The following is a 14,855-nucleotide window of genomic DNA, read 5'->3' as shown; positions in this document are numbered from 1 at the left end:
GGCAACATGCTACGCGACACGACGAAGACAACACACTAAGCATCACGACGAAGACTATACACAGCGCGTCACAGCAAAGAGTACAAACTATGGGTCACGACGAAGAGTACTACTCGACACGACGTAGTCAACATACTATGCAACACGACCAGGGCAAAAACAAATTAATTTCTTTTATTGTTATATTTTCAACGAATCAGTCTTAACAAATTTTATAAGCGGAGTAACATCATAAAAGTTAATGATTCATATGAAACCGTTATAACATTACATACGATTACATCACTAACTATAATTGTTGTTATATGATCCGAATACGACCATCCTAAGCAACTTTATTGGACGTGTCTTACTGCACCAACTGTTAATAATATAGGATTTCACATCCATAAACCTTCAACTATAAATGAAATTTCTGAGTACGTTTTTGTTCCCCTATCCGTACTTTTGATAGATTTTTTTTATAATTTCTTTCTTTGAATGTTTAATAAGCAGAATATAAATTACAAAAATATAATATTAAGTTCAAAATAATCACTACATGATTTTTGTAGTAAACGTATTATATAGTTTGTTGTGCATTAAAATGACTTATATAGTATATCACTTTTATGAGAAATTTATCCGAGACTGACCGACGTATTTGTTGTTTTTTTTACATTACTAAGAATTATTACTTTTAGTAATTTACTTTTCTAAAAAGGATACAAATATCTTTATTATCGTTTTTTTATTGTTTTAACATCGTGGGTTTGATAATGCTTAAACTAAATACATAATCTACTAGTATCTTGTATTTGCTTGTTTAAGAAGTGTAATAAAGAGTAAAGACTTCCAAACGAAATATCATACTTATATGAAGACATTGATGTTGCCGTTTTCGAACTTCCGAAACAGTGATAGATTTTTAAACACAAGATAGCTATCGCGATGTGGTTAGAAAAATATACGATTTAAATATGCGTGGTAAAAATGAGAAAATAAGTATCACTAAAGAAAGTCCAACATGGCAAAAATGAAAATGTTACAGGCTCTGTTGGTTGAGCCTGTGACACAATGCGACATATTTATTTCTTTAGAGGTGACCATGACCTAGCATTGAAACTGACGTATGATAATTATGTTGAACCTATTATTAATTTTTACTTATTTAATTAAACAAAATTTCGAGAATCTAACACGAGTAAAATTAGTAAGAATAACTATTTTGTATCGGCAATGTCCCATGACGTCATTAAAGGGCAAGAATTTGAATCTGTTTTTAATTGAAAGGGTCTCTTCACATTTTTGTGACATGCCAAGTAGATATTATGCATGTAATACATTATTGCAATCCCACAAATTCTTAAAGATACTTGTATGATACTTTTTCCTATTATATGTTTTCAGATTTTAAACCAAAGAAATAATGTTTCCCGGAAAGAAGCAACCGATTGTCTATATCTCCCGTAGTGATTGTTTCAGCGCATGCCATCGTCTTCATTCAAAAGAACTCTCCGCCGAGGAAAATCAGAAAATATTTGGTAAATGTAATAATCCAAACGGACATGGTCATAACTATAAAGTCGATGTGACTCTTCGTGGTCCTGTTGACCCTGTGACCGGAATGGTGCTTAATCTTACAGATCTGAAAGCTTGCATGGAAAAAGCGTTTATGTCAACGCTTGATCATAAAAATTTGGATTTAGACGTGGACTATTTTAAAGATAAAGTCAGCACAGCAGAGAATATTGCAGTGTATATTTGGGAGAGAATGGCTGAACAACTTACACCTGGACTTTTATATGAGGTCAAAGTGCATGAAACTGAAAAGAATATTACTAGTTATAGAGGTGAACAGTCAGAATAACGTGTGTCAACTCATGTTTGATGTCACAAAAGTAACAGGAAACTGTGCGATTAAGTACACATCGCAGCTGTAACGAAATAATTTGGCACTTGCTAAAACCATAAAGTTAAGACGGCATCAGTTAGGTTACCTGTCACTCCTGTCCACCAATCCGCACACCAACTTTTTACCAAGCTGTTAATTTATCTATAGATATGCATTGTCGTCATTGTACTTATTTTACTACCAGTGTAAACTTATAATCGTCAAACGCAGCATTCTTTTATATTGTCTGATTAAATAGATTTTGAAGGTAACTTTATTTGTTACGAAAAAATTTATATGTCAAGGATATAAAAACACATAAATATAAAATATAGAAAGTCATAAAACTATTTCTACATCAGTAATCAATCGTGTATTTTAAACTTTTTGAAAACATGATCATTTCATTATTTGGATTTTAACAGAATTTAGACAAGCATTAAATATATTCTTCGTAATTCAAATTTGATTTTATGAGTTTTCATATTTTATGATTATAGTTTGTAAGTATTGATGTAATAACTGATCTGTCACGCCACATTTAAGTCTGACGGTTAATAGTTATCAATGGTTGCGTTGTCTCTCATTTTTTGTGTGTTGAACATGAACAAAAATTGTAATGTATTAAAGTACGAATGCCTCATAAATTGTGTACTCTTAGTATACCAAACTGTCGATTTTCAAGGTGACTGTCTTGTTAGTAAAGAATTATAGAATATGATAAACAAGATCAACAAGGAAATGTGGCGTTCAATGAACGCAACCCCCACTCGACTTAGCAACAAGAAGTTTAGCAATTCAATCTTTAAAATGTTTCAATTTTAATTACAAAACAATGAGCAATGAGCATATCGTAATGGTGTTAGAGTAATGTCTACAATCTTAATAGGAATAGACGTTTTGAAATAATATACATTTCATACAGTAATCAACCATGCCTGGAAAAAACATATAATACGTTTCGCAGTTGTGTTGAATAATGAAATAATTGGTTACTATGTATTTATCGTACATAAAATGGTTTGAAATAATCAATTATATCTGTCGCTGATTTCTATGAAATTATTTAATTATTCATTATTTGTAACTTTTAAAAACAAAATATAATACAGCAGAGTTGAAGTAAAATAAAGTGATTTATTTCTTCTTTTTGTAGTCCCCGGAAGTAAAATAAGTCATATCAGGGGACGTAATCAACGCATCACTAAGGGAGATAACATAGTTACGGGAAAGGGCTATACTAGTAAACAAGTACTTTTATGGAAAAATGAACAAAGTTAAGGTAAAATGATTTTTATTCCTGCCTTAAACTTAAAGTCATGTTAAGTTCACCCCTGTCTACAGGATGTATTTACCCGTCCCACTTTCAGCACCATCAGTTTTGGTCAGAGTTAATATGGTTATGGTACAGTGCATACCGAACTTTATTTTTATATAAATACAACCTTGGACACCTGCATCTTGGAATCAACGTCTTATAGCTGCGACAAGGCAACTGTCTCACAGCTTTGTGCTTATTTGTTTGTGACCTGAAGGCAAACGTGCATTTGCGAGATGCTACGAAATTGAAATGTTTGTAAGAATATCAATGAATACTAATTAATTTACTGTATTTTTCTTTCCATAATTTTTTCGCGAGAAAAGGTCCTTGCAATTCAGTAAAATAGCGATAAATGAATGTTTTGCCTAAAAAGCAAAGATAATGAGCTGATATGCAATTTGTATGACGTTATATTCTAAAAGCTTCTGGCAGATCGTTAACACAGGCAATGGATAATCTGTTTTTAAAGACGTAGAAATTTACTTGCTTGTTTTCACATTACATTTATCAAGGCAAATCTGTGGAACGAATTCATATGAATTTCTGTAAATGTATATTGGGAGTTAAAAAGAATATACAGAATGGTTTTATTTATGGGAAGTTGGGAAGATTGCCTTTGTAAAATATGCGATATTATATTTCTGGATCAAGTTGTTACAATCAGATGAAAACAAGTATAGTAGAAAAATATAAATTATTTCTTAAACTAGATATCACAGATAATCCTTCCAGAAAAAATCGGTGCTTATTGTTAAGAGATTTATTATGTATACGTGGTTTTAATGAAGTTTGGCTTTTCCAAAGTAATGGTGATCCTAAATTGTTCTTTATAAATGTTAAGCAAAGACTTAAAGATCAGTTTTTACCAAATTGGTCTGGTAGATTAAATGACTTTAGCAGAGCAATCTCTCTCTTGCAGGTATATATCAAACCATAGATTTCAACCATACTTTAATTTTTTAAGTGTACGAAAATTGCGTGTATGTATGTCTCGCCTGCGAGTTTGCTCGCATAGGCTTTTTATTGAAACAGGTCGGTGAACAAGACCTAAAAATACACATATAAATGAAAGGAAATGTATTTTTGTGACAAGTTAGAAGATGAATATCATTTTGTTCTGGAATGTACTTTTTACAGTGATTTGAGGATTTAAGGAAACTTTCTATACCAAATTATTATGTTAATCGCTCAAATATGCAAAAATTTATTGATTTAATGAATTCAGAAAATAAACGAATTGCGAAAAATCTAAGTATGTACATTGAAAAAGCTGTTACATGAAGAGCAAGTCAGTTATATATTAATAATAATATGTGAAAAGTCATATTTGAAAAAATTATATTTGTAAGTACATGTGATACTATTTTCATCAAGTGTTTTATTGTTATTCTTATCCTTGTGAAATAGTCATGCATATGGATATATACGAGTATAGTTATTTCTTGCTAAAAGAAAAATGTATCCACATGTCACATTTTGTTACTTTCGTTTTCGAACTAAATGTTCCCTTTTTGTTTACTTAAAATAACCAATAATGTGTAAATTTGATACTCGTACTTGTGATACATGTACCTTGGCCTCCATATTTGTATATACATTCAATCAGGCACATGTATATACATGTAATGGTGGTAGTTCCACGTTACTCGAATTCCGTTTGTCTCGAAGTTAAATGCCCAGTCCCTTGGATTTCGAGTTACCGAGAGTCAACTGTATGTTTTGCTACATGGATCTAAGACCTTCTGGATGAATTGTGAATAAACTTTTACACTTGTAAACATAATTACGTTGTAACGATTAATCAGTGATAAATACTTGGTAAAAATATATTCACACATATCACTCGATATACCTAATTTTCATATGTAGGTATTCGTAGATTTTACAGTAATACTCTCGTATTATTTCATTACATTCGGTATAAATGCGATTATGTGTTTAATTGTCATGTTTCTCCGTCGGGGAAGCAAACTGTGATTTTACCCTTCAATCATTTTCGGTTATAAGATTTTAGGTTTTATATAGAACATAACAGAGCATATACTTTATTTCTAAAATGGGCGCAAAACATACCATTATATTATTGAATCATAGTTTGGGGACCTTTTTGTTTAAAATGTGTCAGAGTTAAATCGTATACGTATACATGCACAGTGCGTTAACTGCAGTACAGGTATTAGTTACCCGCACTCCAGAGCATACCCATTGATTGGCTCATTTTTGCTTGGGCTTACTTATTGTGACGGAAGAGAAAGGAAAAGCGACAGAAATATCATATTCAGATGCTCGTTCATTGGATACTTTTTCCCGGGGTGTCATATTGTGACAACAGGGAACGTGTTTTTATGTTTGACTATGATACAAAAGAGAAAGAACATCAAGACACTCAGCAATCCGATTAATACTCGGCGGCTACGCCTCCTCTTACAAATCAGATAGCCTCGTGTTTCGATGCTCTTTCTATTACATATACATATACATATTTCAAAGCATGCATCAAGAAATCACGTAATAATAAATAATATATGTTATTTAAGTTCTGAGAATAAACATACACTTACAGTTCTGATAACAAATATACATTTACAGTTCTGTTAATAAACATACATATTTACAGTTCTGATAATAAACATACATTTACAGTTCTGTCAATAAACATACATTTACAGTTCAGATAATAAACATACATTTACAGTTCTGGCAACAATTATACAAGAGCGGTTCTATTATTTTACAATAAGGGTCTGGCTATATGCATACAATTATAGTTTTGACCGTAACAAACAACAAAAATAGTACAGCCTATATTCATACAAATACAACACCATTGATCATTTAGGAGAAACTTTCAAAACATATACTAACGAAATAGCGAACATCACAGACTATGATGTGCCGGGTGGTCTTTAGCTGCAGTGGTCGCATAGATAGAATCAGTAACCGCCTGCAGGGTAAGGGTTAAAGATAAATATTAATATAATACACAGAAATATGGCAATTTCATTGATGTTGCTTCATCAATGTGGAAAATATAGTCGGCAATTGTTCTGTGATCATCATCATCGTCCATATATTCAAGTACTTACATTAGCGACATGTTTTCTGCATACATGTTTTGTAAATACAAAAATTGTGCTGCCATCAGTATAGAGCCTGGGTAGACTGTACAGAAAAGGAAAATATTTCTGCTCGAGCATGGTAAGGACTGAAATCAGTTAAAAAGAAAATGACATGAAATCCAGGCGTCTACAAAGTACAGCGAGCTTGGTGTTTGGAAATGAATTTTAAAAATAAATGCATAACACTTTTACATGGATTCTGTATTGAAATTGTCAGTTAAAAAGAACAAATAATATGATTCTCGTGGACTGTTTGAGCTTTGTTTTGCCTCTCCGAATTGTAAACGAGGACAGGAACAAGATAGGAATGCATATTAGAGATATGATTTACAATATAATAAGAAAGTCAGACAGTCTGCTATCTAAATTGCAAATTTATATTAGGGATATGGACTCATTCTCATTTTATGTTTTTCTCGTGTATAATATTCAGTAGATTTGCACAGCATTATACAAAACATGTAAATGACTTTTGACAGCATCGTTAAAAGCTCATTTAAAGGGCACCACTGACATTCAATATATACTGTTTTGCAATGTGTAACTTTGCATAATTTATAACAATACTTTGACGTTACGAAAATATCCGATAATAAAAGAGATGATATAACAGGCACTATTTAGTTTCTTATCCACTAATGTATCTCGTGATCAGCTTGATACTAAGTACTGGTGTACAAACTGAAATTACATGAATTATTTTTGTTCCGTTTATAAAACGTAAAAGCTTTATTCCTTCAATTCAATTGCTATGGCGACGACTGAGTGTTTATCTGGAGAAGGTATTATTCGAATCAATATTTGTGGAACTATTTTTGAATGTCATTCTAAAACGTTAAAATTCAATCTGGAAACAGTTAATTAATAATTATCTACTACACAAACTTTTCTATCTCCAACGTTACAGGGGTTAAACCCCTCTTTTTCAAGGAGTTTCTGTTTATTTTTATAAATCATATATTTATCTTCTTAATGTCTTATTTTAAACTATGTTATGCATACAGGAAATAACGTCGTAGTGTTTGACTGCATTGTGTCGCGTAGAGTGTTGTCTTCGTCGTGTCGTGTAGTGTAGTGTGTATCTTTATCTTGTCGCGTAGCGTGTTGTCTTCATCCAGTTGCATAGCGGGTTTTCTTCGTCATTTGGCGTAGCGTGTTGCGTTACTTGTCGGCAACTCGTTTTCTTGCATACCAGACGGATATTTTGTGAGGTTATCAGACATCTTCAGTGTTTAGAATGTTTTCTGGCGTCATCCTTTTTTGCATATCAAATTGAAATTAATGAATGTCAATTAAAGCCTAAAATCATCAGAACCAGTCTTTAAAAATTTTGATGCGCATGCTCCGCTTCACAATACTTTACTAAAACGAAAAATTAAGATCGAGGTGAACAAAGAGGTAAAAGGAAAAATCGAAAAATACTGTTTACGTTATATTTAACACTACGAAGAGTTGTTCATTCTGTTTTTAATCAAACAAACTGTAAAATTATGATTTACCGCTTTTTGAATAGAGATTTATTAGTTCCTGTTTCGAAAAAATAGTAACACTATAGTTACAATATCACCAGGCACTATTATATGACCGAGTGAACCGTGTACCGAAAATTTGCTGCTCCATCATATTTCAAAATACCTTGCAAATTATTCCTAGTTAGAGCTTAGCTTAACCGGATACTGACGGAAATAGCCGATATGTTGCGATCTTTCGCAGATGTAATCGACCAATCAGAAATTCTTACTTTCCCGCCATTTGAACAATTAAACAATTCTTCCACAGCTGCTATAAGACTTCTCGTAGTTTTCTTTCTACAGGTTTAAAACGATGCTGAAAACCTGTCTGACAACCTTATGTAAGAATGCATAAATTGCGTTCTTAGGATTGCCTGAATCAGAGACATTGGTAACATCTCTGCCTTAATGAATGAGTTGTAAAATTCATCTGCTACGATAAGAAACAGGCTGACATTATCACAATAAAACGCCCGTCACAAAAGCTTTAGGTGGAGATGTTAGAGCGATAAGAAGTATAGCAAGCAAGTTTGTCACTTTATATATTTTCATAATTTTATCTGAAGTTTTACCTCTATATTTGACCTTGACCTTGGCTGGAGGGACCTGAATATTTTGCATACAATGAGAAAAATGTGTGCAAAAGTTTTATTTAAATTCCCCAATGCATGTAGAAATTTCAAAGCTATATAAGTGTGACCTTGACCTTTGACCTAAAGACCTGTTTCATGCACAAGGCACTTCGTTCCAACGTTCCATGTGGGTTAACAAGTCTATAAAGCAACATTAAAATTCCTCCATGCATGTAGGAGATATGCTCTGGACAATATCTGTATATTTTATTATCTTTACTCACTATGACCTTGCATTTATTGACCTAGAGACCTTTGCCATGTGTGGGGCAATATGTCTCATGGTTGTGAACGTTTCTATAATGTTTAATAAATAAATATAATGCATGTGGGAGATATTGACTTCTGTCAAAGTGTTCTCTTTAAGGCTTCGTTTTATTATTATTATAATTATAATTATAATCATAAGTAATGATGATGATGATGATGACGATGATGATGATGATGATGATGATGATGATGATAATAATAATAATAATAATAATAATAATAATGTTTATTTTCAGATTTTTATATTACACGACAAGAGAAATACTATAAGGATCTTACAACGTCTGACGGTACAAACCGGAATATCTTGCATGAGGGTTACTGTGTACGGTGTTAACGAGGCTCTACCGAGTTAATATAAAACTGTTACTCGAGAGGTAGTCATCATCGTTTGTAATGACAGACGGTTTTTCCCAGTTTTAAACTATGTAAAAAGTATATAGTTTATTAATATAAATTTGAATAAGGGAAAGCCTCAAAGCGAGCTTTTTGACATAATTTATAGTGAATTTCAATATTATGTCCAATTTATTAAACCCATCGGCGGCTGCACACTTTTCATACACATTACTTCTCACTTAAAACTACGCATTTTCGGTCGCACAATTCATTCAACACTACTTCACACTATTATCATGAATCTGGAGGCATGCTGCCTTAATTGATGATATGTTATATAAATTACATATATTTTATTACCAGTACATATTAATTTGTAATATATGAACTCTTACCTTGAACTCTTGAACATGATTTTGATTATGTTGTTTCCACATGTCCATGCTGTATCGATTGTTTGACCAATGGCATTGTTTTATGTATAAATGCCGATTGCCTAAGTTGAGTTGAATTGACATATACGGTTCTATAAAACTTAAGCTATTACTATTATGATATATTTATACAACAGTGTTTCTCCTGATTGTTATCTTTATTCATTGGCGATAAATATTTTAATTTTACATGTTTCCCAACCAATTATCTACCCAAACGAAAACAAGAAATAACTGATAAAACATTTTAATTATTCAAACAGCATGTAAAGTGCTTTTCTCACAATCAATACATATGAATTCTGACATTAGTTGTCGTTTGACGGAACGGAATTTATGAAACGAGTTCAGATGAACATTCGATTAACAAAGAAAAAAGTGACCATTATATAACACTTGCGTAATGTAATAAAAAAACGTAAAGATTTTATATTTCATGGAAAACAAAGGTTTTCCAGTGTTTGAAAACATAAATCTCAATATAAAAAATTCAGTTATGCAATAAACGGATGAACATAATGATCGGGATGTCGTCCATTCGTGTTTTGATTTGTTTCATGAATATTTGTAATTTTATATCAGCGGATAGTGAACCTGAGATTTACTTTAATTACGAGCTAGATACAACACCTTGCCTGACACCTGTAACAGGATACAGTCTTCAGGATTGTTTAAAGCTTTACGAAAACAACCTGGAAACTACCAACGTTATGGTCTACAAGAGAAGATTTCTCCTCTGTCAATTATGTTTTGTCACCAAGGCGCCAATGAAAACGAAAACACCTGGATGTATATTGGCACATAAACAAATTAATGGTAAAATGCAAAATTATTTACTTACTTTTTTTTCCATAACAAACAAAAACAAAAAATAGAAAGAACTTTGAAAAACCTTGTTCTCATAAGCGACATAAACCGCAAAAGTCCGAGGTTAGATATTTGGTGTGTAATCTTCCTCAAATTAAGGTCAAAATTGGCCTCACCCTAGGTCATTGACTTTCCTTGTATGGATTAAGTTGGAACTTAACTCTTCTCCAGCACAGTCAGGAGCTTAGATATTCTGTCATGACCTCGTGAGCTACCTAAAAGTATTCAAAGCTACATCTATGAAATTAAGACTAGCTGTACATTTGCAGATGCAAAATAGAACTCAGCTGACTTTAGATTTTGATCCACTGACTTCCTTTTTATATTTTAAGCTACAACTTTAAATTTTGGACTATATGCAGACTTTCAGATTTAGAACTGAACATTGACACGAGTTGACAAAAATTTTAAGCTAATGACTTGCGTTTTTGTTAATAGATATACAGTCATGATATTTGGTATGTACATACAGTTTTAGATGCAGAATTCATCTTTTACCGAGATTTAGACCACGTGACCGAGTTTCCTGTAATGAGAGATACAACATTGAAATTTGAAATACATCTATATTTTTAGATGCAGATTTGAAAATTGATAAAGATATTGACAGAGTGATCTACTTACTAATATTAATAGCTACAGCTATGCAATTTTGACTATGCCCACAGTTTAAAGTTACATTAAATAAATTTCATAAAAAAAGAAATAGCGACATTTCATTAATAAATTAGGTTTCATATCGGCTCCAGATCTTATTTTGGTGTCCAGACAACCGAAATAAGTTTAATGAGCATACACATGTGCAACCTCATTTTGGCGAATTCGGTAGCACAATTTCTGTTTGCATTAGAAACTCCGCCTTCGGATCATTCGTACATCAATATTAAATCAGCAAACATGACTATAAGTAGCAGTCCTAATTTAACAGTATTTTTCCGCATTGTAACGGATATTTTCATACAAATTTAATCTGTTTTATGAGATGATTATTTTTTCTGAACCACAGGCCTCGTGCACCGTGAAGCTTAAACGGTAAAAAGTGTGTTTGCACAAGAAAATCTTATATTTGCTGTGTTCCGGATAGCAACTATAACACCGTGACGTAGCGCATACACGAGCTGATTATAGTCTTCATTTGCATGTTAAAATCGTATACGAACTTTAGTGTTACCGTGGGGTTTTCCATTTAAAATCCTAATTTATGAACAATATTTGATGAGATTTACAACGATACTGTTAAAATGGTTAATGAAACTGTAGAATGCTTGGTTTTTATGCCGACGGCAAAAATATATTAACATATTTATTTAGTGTAGCTTTAAGATGCTGTTTGAACTTTGATATCAGTTGCCCTATATTTGTACCCAATGACATACATTTTAGCCCACCTGACCATTATATGTCTTATACATGTAGTGATTCTAAGGTGAGCAATATAGGGCCCATTTTGGTCCTCAAGCCTCGTTATTCAATAACTTTTAAATAACAATTAATTTATTATATAAAGTTATATATAATTTAAAAATGTTACAATGGTTACTTATTTTTAAAGAGAGAGGGCATTTGACATTTCTTATTCTCATTGTTTTTATATGCATGCTGAATTATTTTAGTAATGAGATGTAATAAGTCATTAGTTGAACAACTTTGTTGTTTTCATGACGAGTTGTTTTACTTGTTTACAATTATAGATAATATTGCGATTTAATATTTTTCTGAATAATTCACGAAGTAACAACGCTCATATTTACTGTTAGATATTTAGATAAAAGTTATGATGTGTACTATAAATATCAAAGACTTCTATGACTGTTTAAATGAAGCACTTTACAATTTTTTTAAAGATTACATATATACAGACAGAATATTGATTATCTTTTAAATTAAAGATATGTCCCAGAATAATTTGGCAACACACAAACCTTCCAGCCAGAGCTCGACATTAAACAGGGAAATCAGAGGCAATGCATCGTCGGATTATGCTGTAGATGGAGTTTGGAATTCAAATATGTTAGATAAAAGTAAAACGCAATTCCAATGCTCACATACTCTCCAAAGAAGTAAACATCACTGGTGGATGGTCAACTTAGAACACACAAAACTTGTGAGAAGAATCACAATTTTGAATAGAGGTGATTGTTGTGGTAAGATATGAATATACTTATATATGCTTTCGGAACGTTAATGTGGCTTTTCCTACTTTGTGTTTTTATTTGGATAACAATAAATTTAACCAGAAACATTGACGTGTGCTCTATTGTTAACAAAAAGGTTGTGATGAATTCTTATTGTATCCGCTAATCTGATAATTAGACAGGTAAGGGATCCATGCATTGAGACTCAATGTCGATTAGTACAGGTAACCTGTCTTTAACTCCTATATAGAATAGAAAACTATTGAGTACACACCGGGAACAAATCTTAATGTCGGTAAAATCGGCTCATTAATTGCTTTCTAAGCGTATATATGTAACTGACTGACAGTAACTTAACCAGTGCAGCCTACGTAGCTGAGTAGTTAATCTCATTGACTTCGGATCACTTGTAACTCGCGACCGTGTGTCTGAATCCAGGCCGTATTATTTAAATCATAAAGTCAGAGAGGTATCCAGCAAATTTTCTCATTAATGGGTAGCAGATAATTTAGTGGTGCGCACGCGATACTATGTTGTGGCCACGAGTTCCCAAGTGGAGCACACGAGATACTATGTCGTGGCCACGAGTTACTAAGTCATGGGAACGAGATCATTAACCAAATCAGATAACACTATACATATTTTAAATACATTAGTTTTTAAAATTAAAAAATTCCTGGTTTAAGTTTAACATGGAACATAAATCTTTGAAACTATTGGATGTATTCCCATTAAGCTTGATACATGTCTTAAGGGCCATATAAAGGAAACCTATGGTGCATTTCTAAATAACTATAAAAATTCAAATGTATAGTGTAATCTGATTTGTTGATTATTTCGTGCATACGACTATGGCCACAACATAGTATATCGAGCGTACGACTCGATATAACACGTGACCAAGACATTGTATCTCGTGTGCTTCACTTAATTATCTCACGCGCACGACTTAGTAGCTCGTGGCCACGACATAGTTTCTCGTGCGCACGACCTTAGATATAAAGACATCTCTGCTCAATGATAAAATACATGAGAATCATGCTTCAGTGTGTGTTTTTGTTCAATTTTTATAGAATTGATTATGTTTTTTAGCGGAACGATTGAACAATGTGACAGTCAATGTTGGGGATGAAGAGGGTCAGATGAAACAGTGTGGAAGATTTATGGGTCCTGGTGGTAAAGGAGAACTTGTCGAAATCTCGTGCTCGACACCGCTCTTTGGACAGTTTGTGAAGATAGAAAAATACAGCGATACTGATTTAACATTGTGTGAAGTTGGAGTCTATCCATAAAACTGTTTTTTATCAATAAAAACATAGCAATTTGTGTTTTGTTGTGTATTTTGCTGATAATTAGTTTGCTTATTTGATAATTACTCGATGACGTTACTGTTTTGTTGATAAAAAAACGCATGATTTCAGTGAAATATTTACTAAATAAACATGTTATTTATTTCCAATTTAAAAACACAGTTGTTTTTTAAATGCAAGAATGAATATTAATAAATGAAATGAGCATATAGTCGTTATACTGTTTATCCATCTGTCACGCCCGTTTAACTCACAACGAGTGAAAAATGTCCATCGGTTAAAATGTTGTGAGCAACTTCCGTTCCTCGTTGTGAGCACCCGTCTAGGACGTTTGACACGATAAACAAGGTGAGTTTTTCATATTTTTTGAAAATTACAGACATTTATATGTAAAAATATCGGAATGCAGTTAGCTAGCGATGTGTTTTCCGAGTATGCACATGTAAAGATATTGCCTGTTGGTCGACAATTTGATGGAAATACCGTGCGACGCAGTCACTCGGGGTAGCTGGAAAACTGGAGACAACTTCTCTCCGGACCAAATTTAACATTGAAAAACGTCGATTCTGGTGACGTTTTGTGCATTCTAACCTAAAACAGATGCCCACAAGTCTTCAGCGTAAATTATTACATGAAAGTCTTCATAGAAAGGAAAGATATACCCCTTTTTGCTTTAATCCTCGTTGTGAGCACCATAACCTCGTTGTGAGGCAAGACAAGCGCAGTGCGTGTCTGGTTTTAATATGTAATTCAAGTGGGGAGAATACAATTTTCAATCTACAAAAAGCAATCAAAACGTTTTTTGCACAATAGTTTCTCTGTGCAATAGTTCTTCTTTGTCTACATAACTTGGCCAGTATAACATGAATAAAAATCAGGATAAATACACATTCATGTTTATATCACACACAGACTGCCCTCTATGTTAACTCTGGCAACACGAAGTATATGCAATTAAATACATAATTTACCTCCCCTTATTAGTTCACCACTATTTGCACAAACAGCAAAACATCTGCAAAATTGTAGGTATAAGTAGTTTTT

General features: G+C 32.7%; 2 protein-coding genes across 2 annotated transcripts; both read left to right on the top strand.

Annotated features, from left to right (window-relative positions):
- Positions 1-1,395: 1,395 nt before the first annotated feature.
- On the top strand, positions 1,396-1,998 carry LOC132718750 (6-pyruvoyl tetrahydrobiopterin synthase-like). Its single transcript, XM_060702476.1, has one exon. The coding sequence runs from the start codon at positions 1,409-1,411 to the stop codon at positions 1,847-1,849; it is 441 nt and encodes a 146-aa protein (XP_060558459.1). The 5' UTR covers positions 1,396-1,408; the 3' UTR covers positions 1,850-1,998.
- Positions 1,999-9,844: 7,846 nt separating this feature from the next.
- Positions 9,845-14,007, top strand: LOC132718749 (fucolectin-like). Its single transcript, XM_060702475.1, has 3 exons — positions 9,845-10,315; positions 12,256-12,510; positions 13,594-14,007. Exons 1-3 carry the CDS (start codon positions 10,009-10,011, stop codon positions 13,791-13,793), a joined length of 762 nt encoding a protein of 253 aa, XP_060558458.1. The 5' UTR covers positions 9,845-10,008; the 3' UTR covers positions 13,794-14,007.
- The last annotated feature ends 848 nt before the right edge of the window (positions 14,008-14,855 follow it).

Source organism: Ruditapes philippinarum, unplaced genomic scaffold, assembly GCF_026571515.1.
Source record: "Ruditapes philippinarum isolate M1 unplaced genomic scaffold, ASM2657151v2 ctg3505_1_1_1_1, whole genome shotgun sequence".
Taxonomy (NCBI): Eukaryota; Metazoa; Mollusca; class Bivalvia; order Venerida; family Veneridae; genus Ruditapes; species Ruditapes philippinarum.
Note: the sequence above shows the minus strand (reverse complement) of the source record. Positions and strands in the feature narration are given on the sequence as shown.